Raw genomic sequence first — 19,833 nt, 5'->3', positions numbered from 1 at the left:
ACATCGAATTACCATCGGTTCAAACCGCGGCGACGCTGAAAACGAACGCCACGCGCGCGGGTGGTTGTGAATTCCCTTAAAAAGTGCGCTCACCCGCTTCTACGTGCGAGGCGACCACTGCGGCCATTCGCGATAGACAGTGCACGAGATGACTAACCCAGCATGCGGGATTGTACTTGCATGAGCGAATTGGAAAACGGCAAAGTACACCTCGGACCACGCTACGCAACTAGAAAAACACTCTCTTTAGACTGTCCCGTGCCAGTACACTGTACCAGCAGCTAACCACGCACCCACTGCTGCTGTGAATGGGTCTTGCAAAGAAGGAGCACGTGCCACGTATGACTCGACGGCGGCGACGAGTAGCCACAAGTGACGTTCAAATATTGAAGCGGACGCGACATCAGGACAGGCGACACCGTCCCATCCATAACGATGTACTAGGAACGTCGTCCTCCCATCGCTTCTTCCGCCGCCGCGGCCTTGCGTGGCTTTGTGCGCCAAGTGATCGAGGCAGCTGGACATCTACAGCTGCCACAGCCACGAGATTCAGCTCAAATTTCGCGGCCGCCACGTGAGCAGGACGCAAGACGTTGGTGTCTATGCAGACTGCAACCATGCTATGACGATGGATAGCACGGGTGCTTGACAAGCGAGTAGCGCGCTGTGGCGTTGCACCCACTACCTATCCCATGCATGTTAGTCTTGTGGTCAAGATGCACGCAATATCGATGTCGTACCGCAAGAGGGTCCAAACAGTTTGCGTAAATTATAGCGAAACACACTCACTTCAACGAGTGTCCAGACAATGGTCCAAGTGCCGGCCATGAATGCGCTGGAGCCGCTCCCGCCCGCTGGCTGCGCGGTGCGTAATGCAAGCTGTCATGTTGTTGCCCTCGCGCATATTGTACATGTAGTACGTAGTACTCCAATCCCATCCTTGCATCCTTTCCCCCGCGAGGATATCGGCGTGTAGCCATCGTTGAGAATGGTCGAGTACAGAGGCAGCGCGTGCAGCAGAGGCCAACGCTATGCGCAAAGCCTTCTCGCTCTGAAAAGATCAACGCCGAACGAAACCCGAGCGTTCGAGAGAAACATCATCTCAGTGGTCGTAGACAGCATTGAGGAACCGTCATTCCAAGTGCCATCTCGTCGTGGAGGCGTGATAGTCCTTCTCGCGTTGTCGTCTTCGTCACTGGCACGCGCTGTTGACTCGCGAGCAAGCCATACTAATATATTTCGAAGGACGATCCATCATTCCACTGAAAACATCTGGCACGCTGCCAGCCGTCCATTCTTCCGCCCACGATCTGGCTCCAGTGGCACTTTGAAATGAACTTTGTGTTTGGCTTGTAAAGTCAAGCGAACCTAATTCATCGCATGGAACAAGAAAAGTACTGACTCGGGAAGACGGCTGATTCTGGTTCGGCGGTGTGGGCGCAAGGATCGCCCAACGACTTGGTCGCGACCCTCTTCGTCTCCATTCCACCGCACACAAACGAGCTACGAGAGCGCATTGCGTATGCGAATGTGGTAAACGTCTATGTGTACCGGTAGTCAGTCGATCGCGATTACGGACGGACTTGATTTCAGTGCGCGTCAACAGTGATAGGCGCAGCGCACCGACCAGGTTTGTATGCCGGCAAGCTACTCGAGCGACGCGTACGTGCAAGCAATAAAGAGTCAAGTGCCTAGGTGGGGTACTGTGTAAAGTGGCGCGCGCACAGATGGCTGATCGCTCCCAAGGCGCCTATCGTCTTCCTCGACCGGCGGCTTCTTCCATGGTCCATGCCACGCCCGTTGTACTGGGAGTAGCCTCCTTGGGTTGCACCTTCTGGCTCGGAGAGGTGATAGTCGAATTTGCTGCTCCCTTCTGACGCCAGATTGCTGACGCCATCGGCACCAACACCCCTCCCACGCATGCCTCGTCGTCCGAGTCGATCAGGACGTGTCTCTCCATCACAAAGACTGGTGGCATGGGGAGGAAATCACGTCCTCTCGACGAACGAGGTCGCAACCCGTCGCGTGCATGCCTTCGCAGACAACGACGACACGGATCCATGGGAGCTACGATCAACGTTTCGACGATGCAGAGAGTTCGATCGCGATATCGCCCGAGCAGTGTCGTGGTATTCTGTTCTGTTTCCCACGTCCCTCCATTTCCAACGCCGACCACCCTGGTCGCATGAGCTGCGGATGCTGCTATGCGTCTGGTCCCAAAAGCTGGTTCTGCGATGCACTGTTGTGGTGGCAGCCAAGAACGTTCTCGCACGCTGTACAAATGGTCTCTGGATATCAACGCGGTTAGGTCACGTCACTTGGTGCGGCGACACGGCGCGTTGCAGCCGCTCGATCTGCTCCTCGACGCTCATGCCGTCGCACCGACCCTCGGCGAGGATCGGGACGCGGTACACGCCGACTTCGCCCGTGCTGTCGCCGACGACGAGGACAGGCGACGACGGCGCGAACGAGATGCACGTGCACTTCAAGGTCACATCCTCTTTGGGAAAGTGGGTCAAAATCGGATCCAGAATCGACTGCTCGAGGTCCCAAATCTCGATGCGACCGTCTTCCGTGACGCTTCCAAAGATCGTCGCGTCGTTGGGGCACCAGCCAATGCCGTAGACGCCGTGGAAGAGGTCGACGGATCGAAAGTTGAGCATTTCGGTCGACTCGCCGTGGTGCCAGAGCTTGACGCTCCAATCGGCCGAGCACGAGAGAAACACTTGGTCCCAGAACGGCGACATTTGCACCGCGTAGACCGCCGCCGTGTGCCCGAAGTACGTTTCGAGGTACTGCTCGTTGTACGAACACGAGCACTTGTGGATGTTGCCGTCTTCCGTGCCCACAAAGTAGACGGAGCTGTCATGTTCCGCAAACGCAATGCAGTTGCCGCTCGCTTGGCGCGCAATGACACCGTCGATGCGCGCTTCGCTCCCAAGGAGCGGGTTGGGCACCCGCTTGAGCGTCATGAGGTCCGAGAAACTCAGTCCCTTCTTCATGCTCCACTCGGTCACACGCCCGTCGCTCGAGATGGACACGATGCTCTCGCCGCGCTCGCTGCCCTTGTGGACCCACTTGACCTAGTCGCATAGCACATGGATTTCGACAAAGATGCACAACTTGTCTATTGGGTGGTACCTGCCACACGGCGTCCAGGTGCGACCCGTTGTTGTTTCGCTCGTTAAAATCGGCTCCGTCTCGTCCTTGCGCGTATCGTAGAGCGCGACGACGCCGTCGTGGAAGCCGACCGCGAGCATGTACGGCTGGCTCCGGCTAAAGTCGATCGACGTGGCGCCGCACGGCAGCACGTAGATGCGCTCAGGGAACTCGGGGTTCTTGAGCGACCAAAAGAGCACGAGGCCGTCCGTGGTGTCGCCGGCCTCAAACTGCCCGTACGACACGGCGAGAAGGTCGTCGTTGACAGGGTTCCACGCCTACGCACGGTTGTTAGCATGCGCAGTGGACCACGCACAAGGTCGGACAAGACACGAGACGGTGCGGCCGTCGGTCAAGCTGCACCGAAACCCCCAGAGCTTTTCGAGCTCGGCCGTCTCGTACAGTGACGATGCGGCGTGGACTGCGCTCTTGGTGGGTGCGAGCCGTGGCGATGGCGTGTTAAGCGACAAGGTCGGAAAGTTGCGGTACAAAAGGTGTCGGTCGTGGTACACGTTTTGCTGCACCGCGCGCTCGAGAACCTTGAGGAGCTTGTCGAGCGCCGCTGAGGCAAGTACTTTGGTCGTCTTTTGACTCGCAATGATCTCGCCGAGGTCCACGTTGGTGTTGGCGGCCGAGTACGCGTTCTCGTGCTTGCCGCCGTCGTGCGACGAGTTGCCGTCCGAGTTGTTGCTGCTCCGCGAGATGATGTCGGCTTGGCTGCCGCTGTTGGAGATGTCACCGCTATTGCTGTTGATGTCGTTGGTCGACAAAACCGCCGTCGACGTGCTCTGGCCCGCCCGACGCAGCACCTGCGAGTTGCTCGTCGACGACGCGCCACTCCCGGCCTTGGATACGCGCGAAAAGTTGGTCTTCGAATCGTGCGCACCTGTACGTAGGATGAGACAACACCCACCGACACACACGGACCGCCGGTGTGGTGCCCCGGTGTACTCGGCTTGGCCTTGCCCACGGTGCGCTGCCGGGCCTTGAGGTCCAAGACCACGTCGGCGCCGTCGACCGCCAAAAGACAGCCGGGTGAGGCCAAGCTCGCATTGACGATCTCATCCACTTGGCGCGCCAGCTGCGCGTCGACGTTGTCGGCGTCCTGCTGCGTCTTGCTAGGGCGCGATGGGTCGGGGCCATCGTCGTGCTCGTTGCCTTGCACGTCGTCGTTAGTTTGCGTACTACGAGCGGTGCATCACGCACTACGATCTATCAACGTATAAAGACGCACCAGTCGAAAATGTCCCAATCGGTCGCGTTGCACGACACGTCGCGCGTCGCGGGTGGCGCGGTCATGACTTCCTTGGTCTTTTGCGCGAGCTGCAGCGTCTGCGTCCGGTTCTCGATGTAGTTGTCGCTGCCTTTCTTCGCACTGCACATCTAGTCCCAACACAAATATTGTCTGTTTCATTTTGGACAGAGTGGACATTGGCCTACCTCGAGGTACTTTTTGTTTTTGGTCACAATCACACCGTGCACAGGCGTGTCTTGGCCGACGCAGACACTCAGAAGCTCAAAGAGCATTATGGTCGGCGTCTCGGAGAAGAGGATAGTGACGGGCCCCGTGATGGACTTTTTGGGCGCTTCCTCCGACATGACTTTCCTAAAAGAGAGGTTCGCCTCATCGTTGGAGGCGGAAGCAGCCTCGCACCGCTCGCTGCTGAGGCCGTTGGTAGGCGCCACCTCCATGACGTCGTCGAGGCCAGAGACAAGGCCGCCATCGCCGTCGCCGTCGTCGGTCTCGAGCTTCTTGATGGCCACCGGGGGCTTTGCCGGTGGTGCGCTCGCTAAGATTGCATCCAGCGTCTTGGGTTGCTCGGGGGCCGACGCCTCGGGCGCGCCCGACGCAACGACAGACGAACTCGACGAGCTCGCGCCGTCGTCGGCTGCCTTCTTAGCCCGCCGCGCCGCCTTGTCGTGTGTCTTGATGCGCGTGTAGAGCAGCGACTGCGGTGTTACGTTGACGCCATCGAGGTACACTTGCGCGGCTTGGGACGCGCCGCCAGGGCCGCTCCCGCCCGCGACCTTGCGACTCGACTGCGAGAGCTGCGATGCGCCCATGACGCGCGAGCGGGACGCGGCCTCGTTGGCGCGCAGCTTGGAGCCTGCGATCTTCTTGCTCGCGCCAATGTTCTTGGTCGACGCCCGCGGGGCGCCTGTCGAGCTCATATTCCCGCGTCCTTTCAAGATACAAAATGGTGACTGCGAACACGCAACTTTTGTCGCACCAAGGCCTGCGTGGCTGTCCACTCTCTCTCAGAGAGCACGCGCTGTCGAGCGACACCGCTATCCAGTCCTGACTGCTATCCAATTATGGTCACTTGGATACGAGCTCTCTCGGATCCGAATTCGGTATCAACCACGTTCGCTTTCGCTTCTTGCCGCAAACCTGCGCGATGCCAAGGGTGTGGCTCCTCTTCGTTGCACGCCCTTAAAACCAACGTACATAAACGAGTACTACATCAATCCACAAAAGGCTGCAGCGCGGGAACCTGGAGGCGCGTGCATCTGATTCGGATCGTCGTCGGTGGACGAGGTGGACACGCACGCAGTGGCGCTCTCGACGTCAGATATGCATGACTCGCCAACCACATCGTCTCGTCGAGTGTCGTCGCGCCGTTGCGTGCGCTCGTTGGTCAATAGGTCGACCACCGAAGCCGCGGCCGTCGACAAATCGCTGCCAGTTTGCCGCTTTGATTACCAAATTGCAACCATATGGCGGCGTCACCAAGCGCCGTGCACCGCTTCACTTTGCCTTTTGCTCATGGCTCTCTTTTCGCCCCTCACTGTCGGCCGCCTCTCGCTGCAACACCGCGTCGTGCTCGCGCCCTTGACGTACGACGCGACTGCAGTCTCCATACTGCCGCTCACATGTGTGTGCTCGATACTAGGCGGTACCGCGCGGCCGCCCACGACGGCGACGACGAGAGCGTCCCGACGCCCATCATGGCCACATACTACGCGCAGCGCACGTCGCCGGGCGGTCTCCTCATCTCGGAGGCGACGCCCATCTGCCCGGAAGGTCGGCCCAACATTGCCGCACCGGGTATCTACTCGGCCCGACACGTGGCTGCGTGGCGGCCCATCACGGACGCGGTGCATGCCAACGGCGGCTTCATCTTTCTTCAAATGTGGCACGTCGGCGGCTCGTCGCATCCGGTCTTTGACAAGAAAGGGCGTGCGCCACCGTCGTCGGCGGCGGTGCAATTTGCGGGACCGCCCGTCAACACGCCGAGCGGCCCGCAGCCGCGCGTGGTCTCGCGCATGCTCTCGACGGACGAAGTGCAAGAGCTCATTTCGTTCTACGTGCGGGCGGCGACGCTTAGCATTGAAGCGGGGTTTGATGGCGTCGAGATCCACGGCGCCAACGGCTACATCCTCGAGCAGTTTCTCAACGACACGCTCAACAGCCAGCGCAGCGATCAGTACGGCGGGTCGCTCGAGAAGCGGATTCGCCTCACGGTGGAAGTCACCAAGGCCGTGGCCGATGCAATCGGCGCCGACCGCGTCGGTATCCGCCTCAGCCCCTTCTCGGCCATTAACGGCGCGTACAACTCGGACCCGATCGGAACGTACTCGGCGCTCCTTGAGCAGCTCAACCCGCTCGGCCTTGCGTACGTGCACCTTGTCGAGCCGCGCATTGCCGGTGGCTGGGACGCCGAAGTGCTCCCGGACCCGTCGCTCATCAACCTCAAGCCGTTCCGGTCCGTGTACAAGGGCGTTCTCATCGTCGCCGGTGGGTACGTTGGCGAGACAGCCGAAGCGGTCGTCGCCGAGGGCCAAGCGGACGCTGTGGCGTTTGGCCGTCATTTCATCTCCAACCCGGATCTGCCGTACCGTCTCCAGCACAAGAAGCCGCTGACGCCGTACAACCGCGCGACGTTCTACACCAAGGACCACGTCGGCTACGTACGTGTGCACCTTCTTCATGGATAATGATCGTACTATGCCAATAATGATGTAGACCGACTACAAGACGTGGCTCGAGGAAGAAGCTGAGAAGACGAAGTCGGCGTAAAGCCCGCGTGTCATTCGCATGTGCGTTTTGTCCAGGCGATTAAGGGCCTCGGATTTATTAACGTTGTGGATGGATCGTCGCTCGTTATGTAGACTTTATGTTGATCGCCGTCTTCCACTGTGGCGCTTAGTCACAGCTCTAGATGGCTACTCATGCTACAGTATAAAAGCACTGGCAAAGGGGCGGGTGCTGATGTCTTGAAGCTGTGGCGGAAGCGTCGCTTCAACATGAGACATGTCTGTATTTTGGCCAATCCAGTCCAAGATTTTCAAGCCACCAATCAGCGCACATGATTTGGAATAAAAGCCAGCTTTTTATCCAATGGCCTTACACCGCTTGGCGAGGCGGATTGGGCGGTGGGAAGTGCATTTGAACTTGTGGTCGGGCGCAGCTAAGTCGGCGCGACGAGGCGACCGTCCGTGGCATAAGGCCGCGCATGGCTGCCACTGCACGTTGGCAAGTCATGCGTCGTCGTCTTCACCCTAGTTGCACGTCGAGGCCATTGCGCCCTCCCATCAGGCGACTGCCTATAGTGTGTAGCATTCGTTGTCCTCACGGACGACGCGTTCCAGATGATCGTACGAACAGATAAATGACGGGATCCCCGGTTGATTGATCTCACATTTACTACCTTTTTACTACCATTGATCTTAGTATGATGGAACGATTGTCTTTTTACGTACTAGTTCTTGCGTACTTAATGTCCAACACGCGTCGTAGATTGCATGCGTGGTCTTTCTTAGACGTACGTGTCGTGGGTCTTGTTGGTCAGCGGCGTGTTCTCGTCCGCGGCCTTGACGTCGCTGTCGTGCTTCTTGAGAAAGTTGTCGGTGACCCAGAACTGCACGACGTTCATCGTGACGGGGCACGCGATCATGACAAGGACGAGCTCGAGGCGCGGAAAGTCCGAGAGCGGCTCAAAGAGCACGTTCGCGAACGCATTGATGGGGCGCTCAAACCACAAAATGACGCGGCCGATGATGAGCTTGGTCATGATGATGATGACGAGCCACACACCGAGCTGGATGAGCCAGACGCTGTCGCATGCATGTATTAGTATGAGGAGAAGATAATGCAGTTGGCCGTACCGCGTCTGGATCGGGTTGCCGTAGAACCCCGGCACTTGCAGCGCTTTCCAGTGAAAGTGGCGCTATCAGTGCATCATGATGAGCTTTGGGTCGGCGGCAGAGACTACGAAGCCAATCGACGTACCGCCAGGAGCACGGAGCAGTGGAGGAGGAACCAGTTGAGCGCGACGCCAAAGCTCGTGTCGAGCGTAAAGTTGATAAAGTAAAAGGCGCACTACACATCCATGGGCACGCGATCGATCGTCGTATCAAACCTCATCCGCGTTTTCCTTCTCGGTCGAGTATTGCACGAGCAAGATGGCGATCGTGAGGTTCGCTGCGTGCGCCCAGCCTGCGCCGATGCACTGCTTGGACGCGTCAAAGAGCCACACCTATCGCATGCGCCATGAGCACGTGCGAGCCTTCGTAGGTCGTACGCGGAACGGGCGCTGCGGATGCTCAAAGTACCGCTTGCAGACGAGCACCGACATGGCGATGAGGCCAAGCGAGACTTGGATGAAGGTCTCGAAGGGCCCGCTGAGGAGCTTGCACTCGTTGGCGACGATCGACGTCGTGTTCGCGGCCATCGTTGTGCTCGACGTGTAGAATCCTGGACTAAGAACTCAAGGCCACGTGAATGAGCGACTCTTGAGAAAATCTTGGCTCTTTTATTCGCGTGCTACGCGCACTATACTACGTTTTTGTATGTGGAATTGATTGTTTTAAAAACTTGAAATGCGAGAGTGGTTGTGGCATGTCAGTTGGATGCGCTGGATGCACAAATTTTGCCTTGCGCGAAGGGGATGGGCGCAACCCATCGCGCCAAGAGAGGGTCCAGCTGTGGCGTCAGCGGCCAAGCATTGCTCCATGGCCGCCACAACCTTGCTGCACAAGCCTTCGGGCGCTCCTTGGTTCCGATGCCGTCGGGAAGACAGGCCATGGTCCTCGAATCCGAGATTCTTTGAAATATTCTCGCCCGCTGACTCCCACCGGGATCCATGATACGGAGAGGTCCTCCACTGCAACGGCGTGCACACGGCGTCATGTTACCATTACTACTCTGCCGGCGCAATCGACGACGACGGCGGCGGCGGGCACGTGACGAGCGCGGCGGCCGTTCGCCGGCGCCGCTTCTTCATCGCCGGCAGTTGCGTCCACGTGTTGGCGATCGTGTCGTAGGCGTAAAACTCGCGCGACCAGACGCCCTTGGAGATGCCACCGAGCGCATAGATGGTCGTGCCGGCCACGTCTGCGTCAAAGCAGTACCACTCGGGGAGCGGGAGCGCGGCCATTGTCACGTACGTATTCTCGCTCGGCGAGTATCGCACGACGGACCGGCCGTGGAGGAGCACAAAGATGTACTTGCCGATGGTGACGGCCGAGCACGGACCAGCAATTGGCAGCGGCGCCTTGCGGCTCCACGTGTTGGTCGACGGGTCGAAGCACTCGACGACGTTCGAGTACCACTGCTTGTCCTCGTGGTCGTGGTCGTCGGCGTTGCCGCCAAAGCGTAGAGCTTGCCGTCGTGCGCGGTGGCACCGAGGAGCCGGCGCGGCACCTCCATGGGCGCCAGCGTCGCCCACGCGTTCTCACGCACGTCGTACTTTTCGAGGACGGGCGAGCACTTGGAGCCGTTGACCCAGCCGCCGACGCAGTAGATGCTCGCGGTCTCGGGGATGGAGACGACCGCGAGTGCGTGCCGGTACGTGGTCATGGGCGCAATTTGCGACCACGTCGCCGTCTCCACGTCGAGCTTCTCGCACGTCGCAAGGTTGGAGCGGAAGCCGCCGCCGCCGAGCACGAAGAGCTCGGTGCCCACACCGACGGCGCCGTGGGACCCGCGGTTCTCGAGCATGGACGGGACGCTTTCCCAGCACTTGCGCGCAAACGAGTAGCGCTCGACGGACCCGAGCGTCTTGCCGCAGAGACGACCACCCGTGACGTAGTAGTACAGGTGCGTCGTGTCGGCCGCAGGCACGGACGCCCCGACGTCGGCGACGTACGCCATGTTCACCGCGCAGTCCTTGATGTGGCGGAAGAGCTGGTTGCGCGAGGTAAACGTGCTGGCACCGCACGTCTCGCACGTGAGAACGGGCGCCGTCTTCTGGATCTTGGCGGGCGGCGGCGACGACATGGCTCTTTCCTCTCAAGGGACGACGAGGCTCAATTTGGTTGGCCGCAGTATATGCTACGTGCTGATTGGCCCGCTATGGTATTTGCGACATGCATGACGTGGCACGCAGAGCTGTCAGTGTTGGTTTGGATTCATTTTTGGCTTTGGCCAGTCGAATGAGCTCGGAGAAGAGGAGCCGCAACACCTGCTCGCCACGAACAAGACATCGCTATTGGTGTTGAAAACTTGGTACTTTGCGGTAGCGTCTTGGAGAGTACTCCATGCAGATTTGTTTGCCACCGCATCTTGGCCGCTCGAAAGGCCGAAACTTCGACGACGCAGCGCGCAATGGCCTCGACCATCAGCACTGACAGCTGCTCGCACCGCTTCATCGCCGACGCTGCAGTGTAAACGCCAGGGAGAAGGCAATTGACAACCAGCAACAACGGTGACCTCGCCCTTACCCGCCCTTACCCTAGCCCTAACCCTACCCCTAACCCTAGCCCTATGAATCGGCGCATCCCATCGATCCATCAATGCATCGCAGAAAACGTACACGTTCAAAGGTTATATATTGGGTTCATTGCGTTTATGGTCGGGAGCGTGGTCGCATCAAATGGTGTACGCGTCTTAGTACGGGTACGGCACCGCGATGAGGGGCAAGTCGAGGTTGCGCAGGCGGACGCACGCGAGGAGGCGCTCGGGAAGCTCTTCCATCGTCACGCCTTCCAACACAAAGCCGAGGTCGATGACGAGGTCCTGCGAGTAGCTGAGGAGGAGCCGGCAGAGGCCCGACGCGACCGTGCTGCTCGCAATGTCATAGTCGATTTCACAAAAGTTGGAACCGCGCGAGTAGCGCTGTGTGACCTACACACCGTACTAACAAGAACACTGCTATCGTCGACTCCATACCTTGTTGCCAAGAATTGTTGGCGTGTTGCCAACGCCTTCGCGCACGGCCCAGTTCCCTTCCAGGACGCGCGGAATGAGCTTGAGACGATTCGAGCGGAACGAGCTGTCATCGCTAGACGCCGCCACCCATGAGACCGGGAGGCATTCTCAAGCACTGCGCGCGCACCCATCGAAAAAATCGGCAAAGAGCTCGGTCCACGGCGCCTTTTGTGCAAGGAACGCGTCGTCTTCGGGTGTAAAGTAGAGCACGAGGCTACCAAGCACTCCATCAGGAATCGATCCAAAAGAGGAATACGATCGATCCACTCATCGATCTGGATACCACCCACCTGTAGAACGGCGGGCCCGGGAACATAAAGTTGACGACAAAGTAAAACTGCGACGGCGCGACGCTGCGAAAGCTCTTGAGACCAAACGAATGCATCTTTTTGGTCGTCGACGAGTACGCCTCGACACCCACGAGCCGAAACACTTGCACCTCTACGTATTTCGAACGATCCCATCGACCGCCATAGCATTATCGTCGTCTCGTACCGGACGGGAGCTTGACCTTGTCGATCGGGTATTGCGGGCCGCGCACGCTAAAGTTGCAGGCCTCGGGCTCGGCCCAGTACTACGAAAGGAGCCATGGACACTCGATCAAGATGCGACAGGAGAATACCATGTCGGCGAGTGCGTACGAGAGCGACGAGGCGTGCACAAAGGGCGAGAGCAGCGGTGTGTTGTCCTCGGGCAGCATCGGCTCGCACGGCGCCGGCGCGCTAAACTTGCGCTTCATCGAGACGTACTCGTGCGCGTGGAAGGCCGTGCGTAGCACCACGAGAAGATTGAGCAGCTCGACATGGTACGCGTGCATGTATTGGAGCGAGAGGCCGACGCGCGAGTCAAGCCACCCTTCGGGGTTCGTGTGCGCGATCATCGACACGTAGCAGCCGTTGGCCGTGCCCCGGGGCGGTGCAATCACAAAGCCTGCGCCGAGCATCGAGGCTCGCACGACGCGCTCGTCGTGGTGTCTACATCAACGTCAGCCAGGAAGAGAGGTATACAATGGAAATTGACCCGACGAGGTCGTGCGTCGGCGGGCAGTCGTTGTGCTGCACCGAGTGGAACCAAATGATGTAGGACCCATCGGGTTCTTGGTGCCAGTAGCGCAAGAGGCAGTAGTCGCGCGCCTCGACCACGACCGGCCACAGCGATTGCGGATTGATCTTCCAGTACACAACGTCGGTATGGGCGTCGATCGCTTCGAGCACATACGACCGCTTGAGGAGGCAGTTGGACTTGTAAACGGACTGTCCATCTACAAAAGCATACATCGTCGCGTCCGGTGAGGCTACATCCAAGGAAGGGCACCTGCAGTAGCATGTCCAAAACGCGCTGGCTGCTCGCGGGAATGTGCAGCGAGGCCTTCATGGGCGGCCATGCCGGCGACGGCACCGGATGCGAATACACGCGCAAGTTGGAGTTTTGCGTATACAAGCTCCAGCGGTCGAGGTCTTGGAGCCATCGAAATTGCTTGAGCATCGAGCGCGGAAGCGACCCGAGCGACGGACGCCGCACAATCTTGGGGGGCGGTAGAATGATCGCGCGGGTCGACGTCGTCTTGGGCGTCTTGGAGGGCGACGTCGGCGGCGACTCGGTCGCTTCGTCCAAATCGCGGTCTTGGGCGAGGTACCAATGCACGTATTGGCGCCAATGGGCTTCGGCCTGCGCGATGCACTCGAGGATGCTGCTGCGCCACCACAGCGCTGTCTCAAGCGACTCGGCCGCGAGCGACAAGGGCGCGACCGAGCTCTTGGTGAGGAGCGTGCTGGCGCTGGCCGTGAGCGCCGCGGACGAGACTGCTGCAGCGCCCACCCCGACGAGGCCAATGCCTGCGAGGCCACCCGTGAGAACCTAGACAGAAAAGACCATACTAGGACCAAGCACCGATGAGGAGGGCTCATGAACGTACGACTGCCGTCGCAGCGGTGGCGGCCGCGGCGAGTTTCTTCAATCGCGCCTTCTTGATGTTGGCTTTCGGATCAAAATCAAAGTCAAAGCCGTCACCGGACGTGGTGCCCGGCGTCGCCAGCGGGGTCATGGGCATGGCTTCGTTGTACTCCTCCGACTCTTCCGAGTACGTGCTCGAGTAGTGCCGGATGCGGAAGGTAAAGAGTCGCTTCGACTCCATGAGACTCGGTGACTCGCGCACTTCATCAACCGTGCAGCCCGGCCCGAGGGCGTACCAGCCTACGCATGGACAGCCATGTCGTCATGTCGTCATGGAGGACGGTCCATGTACCTCGGGGCTCGCGGTCACCCTTCTTCCGAAAGTAGCAGAGGATATGCGTCCCGTTGGGCGCCGATCGGATCATAAAGTACCGCTCGCGCCAGAGGTTGACGTGCTGGCCCTTCTTGCGCAGGTAGCCCTCGATGCGGATCTCGCCAAGCGACGCGACATCTTCGCCCGCTGGCACCGACCGGCCGCTGGAGGATGCACCGCGCAGTGCACGCTCGAGGCGCATCTCCTCGACGAGCACCAGCAATTTGGGCTTGATCCAGTCGCGGAGGAGACCTTCGACTTGCAGGTCGGCGTCCATGTCGGAGGCTTGGCGTGCGACGGCGGCGCGGGCCTCAGCTTCCTTGGTCAATGACTCTTTCGCCATGTCTTCGCAGAACTTGGAAATGCGCGCGGCCATCTTGGCTGACACGGTCTTCTCGGGCAGCATGATGACCTTCCAGAGCTTGACGAGCGACGCCTCGAGGATATGGATCCCGCTCTCGCTGCTCGCATACCGTGCGGTGAAGTAGTCGTTGCAGATCATGTCAAAGAGCATCGAGATGTCCTCGTTGTTGCTGCTTGCATCTGGCGACGGCGCCGACGACTCGCCGAGCTCCTGGCCATGGAAGCTCGCGGGCCGCCGGTTCAGGCGCACGGGCGACTCGGTCGCGGCCGGTGGCATCGACGGGCTGCGCCGGGAGAACGGGTCCAGCTTCGCGAGCTCGGACGAGCTGCGTCCTCGGTCCAGCGTCGCCGGCGCCTTGGGGGAGGTGGACGGGAGCATCCGGCAAGGTGGCGGTGGCTCTGGGACCCACGTTCCATTGGCCAAAAATGAGATACTTCTGCAATATTATCCAATCCCAAAGCATTTAGGTCTTTTGCGCGCGGGGATTGGACAAAATCACGTGGCACGATCTTCGTATACTTCATTCCGCGAGCTCTTGGGCGTCGTCATCATGACCCAATGCGCTGCGTGAACATGCGAGCAGGCGGTCGAAGAGAAGCGGTCGGGGCAGTGGAAAGCTGCCAAAAAACACACTCTTCCTGTGTAGGTAGTACCAGAGCGGTGCCATGCCCGAGGTTGGATCCTCGCTTGGACCATTAAACGTGCTTCTCTCACCTGGCTACGGAGGATATCTTGGTGCACTAGAAGAGGTCAACGACGACTTAATGCATGTTGGATTTGGCAAGTACTATCGATATCTCTTTGGTCTACGCGTGGCGCTGGCGAAACTCGACAAAGTCGTCGTTGCGCGTGATCGGGTTGAGTTTCAGATGGGCCATGTCGATGCGGTGCGACCGGAACGACGCGCCTTCGTCACTTGACCGGTGGAAGATCGCGCCACGCTTCTCCTTGGAGAAGGTCACGTCCGGGCTGTTGGAGAGGTACCGGAGACCGGCAAAGGTCGACATGCCCGTGGCAAACGTGATGATGCCGATGATCGGGTACGTCGCGGGGTCGGAGAACCACGTCTTGATGACGGACTGGGTCGCGCGGGCAGTGGTCGAGGCCATGGTAGTTCTTGGAGGTGGTGGTGGAGAGGATCAAGCAAATGCTGGAATGAAGCGAAGAAGGCGCGCCAAAATGACAAAGATCGTCTTCAAAAACACGCAACGAGCAGAGAAACACCGTGAAATTGACACGCGCGTTTCGGTTTGTATCCGGATGGCCAAAGACTTCCATACAAATTTGTATTGATTTGACCCTTCGCGTCCGGATAGACGTGGCGCGCACCGTGTCAATGCAACTGCGAGTGCAAGTCGCGTGTCTTTGGTGTTGCGATCTTCCGCAGGTCCATTTTGCCGTCCGTTGAAGTCGCTCATTCCAGCATTTGCTTGATCCTCTCCACCACCACCTCCAAGAACTACTATGGCCTCGACCACTGCCCGCGCGACCCAGTCCGTCATCAAGACGTGGTTCTCCGACCCCGCGACGTACCCGATCATCGGCATCATCACGTTTGCCACGGGCATGTCGACCTTTGCCGGTCTCCGGTACCTCTCCAACAGCCCGGACGTGACCTTCTCCAAGGAGAAGCGCGGCGCGATCTTCCACCGGTCGAGTGACGAAGGCGCGTCGTTCCGGTCGCACCGCATCGATTTGGCCCATCTGAAACTCAACCCAATCACGCGCAACGACGACTTTGTCGAGTTCCGCCAGCGCCACAACTAATATTCTATTAAATGTATCGACTTCAAACTATTGATGCTTTGAGCACGTCACTGGTACTTTCTAGTCGTAACGGCGTCTACCTGGATTTAGATTTCCTCGAGCTGATTTCGCCAGCAATGAGCGTGCGCTGCCCTAGTCCAGGACGCGCAGCCGGGAAAATGCCGCAGCCGCCGCAAACAAGCGCAGTCTCTGTGCGGCCCAAGTCGTGTACGGCCACGAGCATGCGCATTCGAGATCCGGACGCGACCATGTACCAGACATCCTGCGCGCAGCGGAGCTACAACCAGTACCCTTTTCAGTCGACGTCAGGGACGACAACACCCCGGCGGCGCCACCTAAAGACGCCACAGACCATCTAGTATGCACCGAACACCTCGCAAATGAAGAAAAGCTACGAGTTCTTATAGCTTTCAGCCGACGCCAGGACGTACCAAGACGGGCCACTGGACGCACACACAGCGACCCATGTCTCCAGCGCCTGCAACGCCCGCCCACGTCGTCGTGCAGCACATCTCCAACGAAGCCCACCCGACGGTAGCGTCGTTCAGGTCATTTGTCAATAATGAACGAGCGTAGGTCAAGGCGTCCGATATGGCTCACGTGCAGGCGTGGCTGACCTCGCTCGAGACCGAGGTGCACTCGTTCACATCGTACTTTCTCTTTTGCGAGATGAAATTCCGGGAAACCAACGTCCTTGCAACGGGCAAGGAGACGCCCAACCACTTGCGCACGGCCGTGGCCTTTCACTGCCTGCAGCAAGCATCGTGTATCTTTGGGCGCTACCAAAGCGTGCTCGACACCATTTGCCAGTAGCCAACTTTTGCTTCGACCACCGATATCACGACCCATTTCGTAGAAGTCTGGGCAACGCGATCTACAAGGATTATGACGAGCTCTCGGGCCGGGGACAGCCGATTTCGGCCACGCGCTGCTACGCGGACGGCGTCACATTCTTCGACCATTGCAAGGCACAAGATCATGAGGCAAGAGAACTGCGCGACCGTACGTTGTGGAGCAGCCGCATGCTTGCAAGATCAAAGTATATGTCCATGTAGAAATCACGTCCCTCGAACAGGACAAGCGACGACTGGAACGAAAGCTGCAGCTCGCACTGACACACGTCGAAAACCTCACAAACCGCAGCACGACCCCTGAAGCACCGTCAAGTACCAAAAGCGCTGGGCGGGACGTCGAGCAACTCGGTACCATGGACAAGGTGCGCACGGTCCTCAGCATCCTCAAGAGCCTCGAGCCGACGAGCAAGAAAAGGGTTCATTTTGTCTATCAAATGTGTGCGATGTACAGACTTTCTGTAGATCCTCACAGGGCTCTTGCAGTCGGCCGAGAACCCGTTGGACGCAGACGCCATGGCGGACGTGATCCAGTACATGAACCGCGCGGAAGCAGCGAAGCTCACGCATCATTTGGCGGTCGAGTTTGGCCACGCAGTGTGCGTCACCCGTGCGTGTTGATAGGTGTGTGGATGGATCGCTCTAGGTCGAGCGTGGTGCCGACGGTCGACCCCCTAAAAGGCAAATTGCAGGTGCTTCTTGACGCGTATTGAAAAATGAAGCGACTTCTGGTCATGTAGAGCACGTTCGAGTCCAAAGAGGTCCTGGAAGCCGAGCGGGCGAGCTACGAGCAGCTCATTTTGCTCCGAAACGAACTAGCCCATGCCAAAGAAACGTACCTCGAAGACATTCGCCGTGAGCGCGACCGCAACGAGATCCTCACGGACGAGCTCAAGGAGCTCATGAGTCGCCACCACGAGCTCGCGCACCACTCATCCCATAAGCGGTCGTCGGTCGAGATGGCAACGCAAACCCAAGATGATCCGACCGCGTCTCCATCCTCAAGCAACGTCGTGCGCAAGACGTCTCTTGCCCAAGTGGTTCAAATATAATCCAGAAGGATGCGGCGCAGAAGAGACTCAAATGTATGGTAGGCGCCAGTGGTTCGCTTCCAAGGCATCTCAGAGCTTATTGCGGACGCCAACTTTCTCCCCAAGCACATCAAAAAGATCTTTGCGAAGCGCAAGCCCATGGTTGTCCACGAGCTCTGCGCAACCATTGCCACGATTTACCAAGCCAAGATGCTGCAGGACATTGCCGACGACGTCGCGGGGCGAAGCCGCGAGTCGCTCATTGAGTTCATGCATGACCTCTACGTGCTCTACCACGGGCTTCGCGGCCTCGCGATTGGCCAATTCATCTGCATTGACGCCGGCGTCCGCAAGTTTTGCGAGGTTTTTCCCACGAAACCAAATCGAACTCGAGTGAAATCGACTAGAAAAATGCACGCGTCCGCGTGTTTGGGATGCTCCTCGGCTCGTCGACCGGACCGTGCGCCACGTACAAGTCGATTGGCGCGACGCACCAAGCGGTTGACTTTTATCTCCACGTTGTGGGTCTCATCTTCCAGAGTACCTTAACCCCTACCCCTAAGCTCTACGCTCTAACACCATGTCTAGTTGGCCATTACACGCACGAGACGCTGGCCGCGACGAGTGCCGCGCGGGTGCTGAGTCAGCGCCTCGGCGACGGCATCGTTGGCAGTCCAAGTGCAACGTCGATTCCGCTGTCGCAAGCGCTGAACGTGGTCGCGTCGGCCTTTGCCTTTGAGAAAGGCGCCGAGAACGCGTGCTACGAGACGCTCAAGCATCGCGCGGACGACGGCATCGAGATCGACGAGCTCCTCGAGCTCGTGATGCGGCATTGGTTCAAGCTCTTCAACGCCCAAGTTGACTTTATGCACACACTTTTTGAGAGCATGGACCGCGAGCAGAACGGGATCATCGAGTTCCCCGAGTTTCAGCTCCTCGCGACGCAGCTCGACCCACAAATGCACGAGCGGGACTGCCTCGCGCTCTACTCCAAGATTGCAGGAACCAACAACGTCATTGATGGCGGCGCGTTCGTCCTTGGCATGGTCCAGCACCAGCAGCGAGTGCTCCAATCCGCTCGACATACCGCGATGCGCGTCCAATCAACCAAGGGCCACCGGCACTCGGAGACTGGCGTCAAGCCACTGCGCGTGCTTCGTCACAATAGCTTTTACCGATCGTCGCTGACCAAGGTGACGAAGGCGCGCCCGCCGACAACAGTCGAGCTCCATACGAATATTATTGGCCGACTGCGGTCGCTCTCGCTGCGGGCCGTCGACGCGCCGGTCAAGAACGTCGAGAGTCGGCCCATCCGCGGATCCATCTCGAATGAAAATTGGAATGCCTCGATCCACGACATCCTTGCGCGCCGCCAGCCGTCGTCCAGTGGTGCGATTGAGGAAGACGACGGCGATGACACCGATGACAACGACGACAACAACGACGACGACGACGCCGACGACGACACCGACCACCAAGGCGCGTAGCCAATAAAACTGAGCTATCGTTGCGTGGTGGAGCCAACTCGACTCTATTGTTTCAATTGTTTGCTTGCCCTTGCAGGAACGGCCGTCGTTGTTGTTGTTGTTGAAGTGGGTCTTCTATTACTATAGATAAAACTATGCTAAATAAAATTGTCGGACTTTCTTCGTTGTGTGTACTCGGGTGAGGGACTTGGTTTAGGCAGGCGGAGGCAGGAGCGCGATCCGCGGGACGAGGTGACGTCGCGGCCACTCGTGTTGGGCGAGGAGCCGGAGAAGCCGACGAAGAGCAGGCTGCTCGGGCTCTTGTACGAGGCTGTGGTGCAAGTGCAGTTGAGCGACGCGTGCCGCCTTGACGGCAATCGTCCATGGACTTGGCAGCGGTAGGTCGGCGCGAAAGACGCGATCGTTCCGGACTCGCCAGACGTTGAACCAGACGCAGGCACGGAGCACGGGCCAGAGGTAGCGGAACGCGGCTTGGTGCATGTTGGACGCCGTCTTGGGCGTCGCGTAGAGGTAGCCGGAGAGCGTAGTCGGCAAGGTCACGCCCAAAGGGACCGTGACGGCGTGAAGCGTGCTCCACACGTCCTTGATGAAGTCGCAGTCTACGAGGAAGTGGCGGTACGTCTCGTGCGCGGGGCAGAAGAGGCACGCTTGGTCGGCCCTGTCGAGCCAGTGCAAATGTGCGCGGAACTTGACCGCGCGGAGCATCACTTGGTAAACGAAGTCGGCGTACTTGGGTAAGATAGCGTCGGGTAGCCG

General features: G+C 58.9%; 6 protein-coding genes across 6 annotated transcripts; 2 read left to right on the top strand and 4 right to left on the bottom strand.

The window, feature by feature from the left end:
- Nucleotides 1–2,269: 2,269 nt before the first annotated feature.
- On the bottom strand, nt 2,270–5,350 carry SPRG_00152 (hypothetical protein). Its single transcript, XM_012338260.1, has 7 exons — nt 4,814–5,350; nt 4,600–4,765; nt 4,394–4,542; nt 4,087–4,343; nt 3,486–4,045; nt 3,142–3,437; nt 2,270–3,083 (listed from the first exon to the last, which is right to left on the bottom strand). The coding sequence occupies exons 1-7, from the start codon at nt 5,329–5,331 to the stop codon at nt 3,014–3,016; spliced, it is 2,016 nt and encodes a 671-aa protein (XP_012193650.1). The 5' UTR covers nt 5,332–5,350; the 3' UTR covers nt 2,270–3,013.
- A 525-nt stretch (nt 5,351–5,875) lies between these two features.
- Nucleotides 5,876–7,282, top strand: SPRG_00151 (hypothetical protein). The gene is made up of 3 exons (XM_012338259.1): nt 5,876–5,997; nt 6,054–7,071; nt 7,127–7,282. The coding sequence occupies exons 1-3, from the start codon at nt 5,927–5,929 to the stop codon at nt 7,178–7,180; spliced, it is 1,143 nt and encodes a 380-aa protein (XP_012193649.1). The 5' UTR covers nt 5,876–5,926; the 3' UTR covers nt 7,181–7,282.
- A 500-nt stretch (nt 7,283–7,782) lies between these two features.
- SPRG_00150 (hypothetical protein) lies at nt 7,783–8,854 on the bottom strand. Its single transcript, XM_012338258.1, has 5 exons — nt 8,685–8,854; nt 8,523–8,639; nt 8,393–8,482; nt 8,269–8,330; nt 7,783–8,217 (listed from the first exon to the last, which is right to left on the bottom strand). Exons 1-5 carry the CDS (start codon nt 8,832–8,834, stop codon nt 7,920–7,922), a joined length of 717 nt encoding a protein of 238 aa, XP_012193648.1. The 5' UTR covers nt 8,835–8,854; the 3' UTR covers nt 7,783–7,919.
- Nucleotides 8,855–9,302: 448 nt separating this feature from the next.
- SPRG_00149 (hypothetical protein) lies at nt 9,303–10,381 on the bottom strand (the record flags this gene model as incomplete). The annotated part of the gene is made up of 2 exons (XM_012338257.1): nt 9,303–9,763; nt 9,787–10,381. The coding sequence occupies 2 exons, from the start codon at nt 10,379–10,381 to the stop codon at nt 9,303–9,305; spliced, it is 1,056 nt and encodes a 351-aa protein (XP_012193647.1).
- Nucleotides 10,382–10,914: 533 nt separating this feature from the next.
- On the bottom strand, nt 10,915–14,319 carry SPRG_00148 (hypothetical protein; the record flags this gene model as incomplete). The annotated part of the gene is made up of 10 exons (XM_012338256.1): nt 10,915–11,227; nt 11,273–11,384; nt 11,439–11,525; nt 11,602–11,752; nt 11,807–11,885; nt 11,934–12,272; nt 12,337–12,564; nt 12,626–13,168; nt 13,227–13,504; nt 13,557–14,319. 10 exons carry the CDS (start codon nt 14,317–14,319, stop codon nt 10,991–10,993), a joined length of 2,817 nt encoding a protein of 938 aa, XP_012193646.1. The 3' UTR covers nt 10,915–10,990.
- A 1,974-nt stretch (nt 14,320–16,293) lies between these two features.
- On the top strand, nt 16,294–19,141 carry SPRG_00147 (hypothetical protein). Its single transcript, XM_012338255.1, has 9 exons — nt 16,294–16,517; nt 16,565–16,710; nt 16,764–16,978; nt 17,025–17,158; nt 17,206–17,251; nt 17,300–17,599; nt 17,654–17,953; nt 17,998–18,130; nt 18,179–19,141. Exons 1-9 carry the CDS (start codon nt 16,300–16,302, stop codon nt 19,075–19,077), a joined length of 2,391 nt encoding a protein of 796 aa, XP_012193645.1. The 5' UTR covers nt 16,294–16,299; the 3' UTR covers nt 19,078–19,141.
- Nucleotides 19,142–19,833: the final 692 nt, after the last annotated feature.

This window comes from Saprolegnia parasitica (assembly GCF_000151545.1).
Source record: "Saprolegnia parasitica CBS 223.65 unplaced genomic scaffold supercont2.1, whole genome shotgun sequence".
Lineage (NCBI taxonomy): Eukaryota > Oomycota > Saprolegniomycetes > Saprolegniales > Saprolegniaceae > Saprolegnia > Saprolegnia parasitica.
The sequence above is the reverse complement of the archived record's forward strand: the minus strand, read 5'-3'. Positions and strand labels throughout refer to the sequence as shown.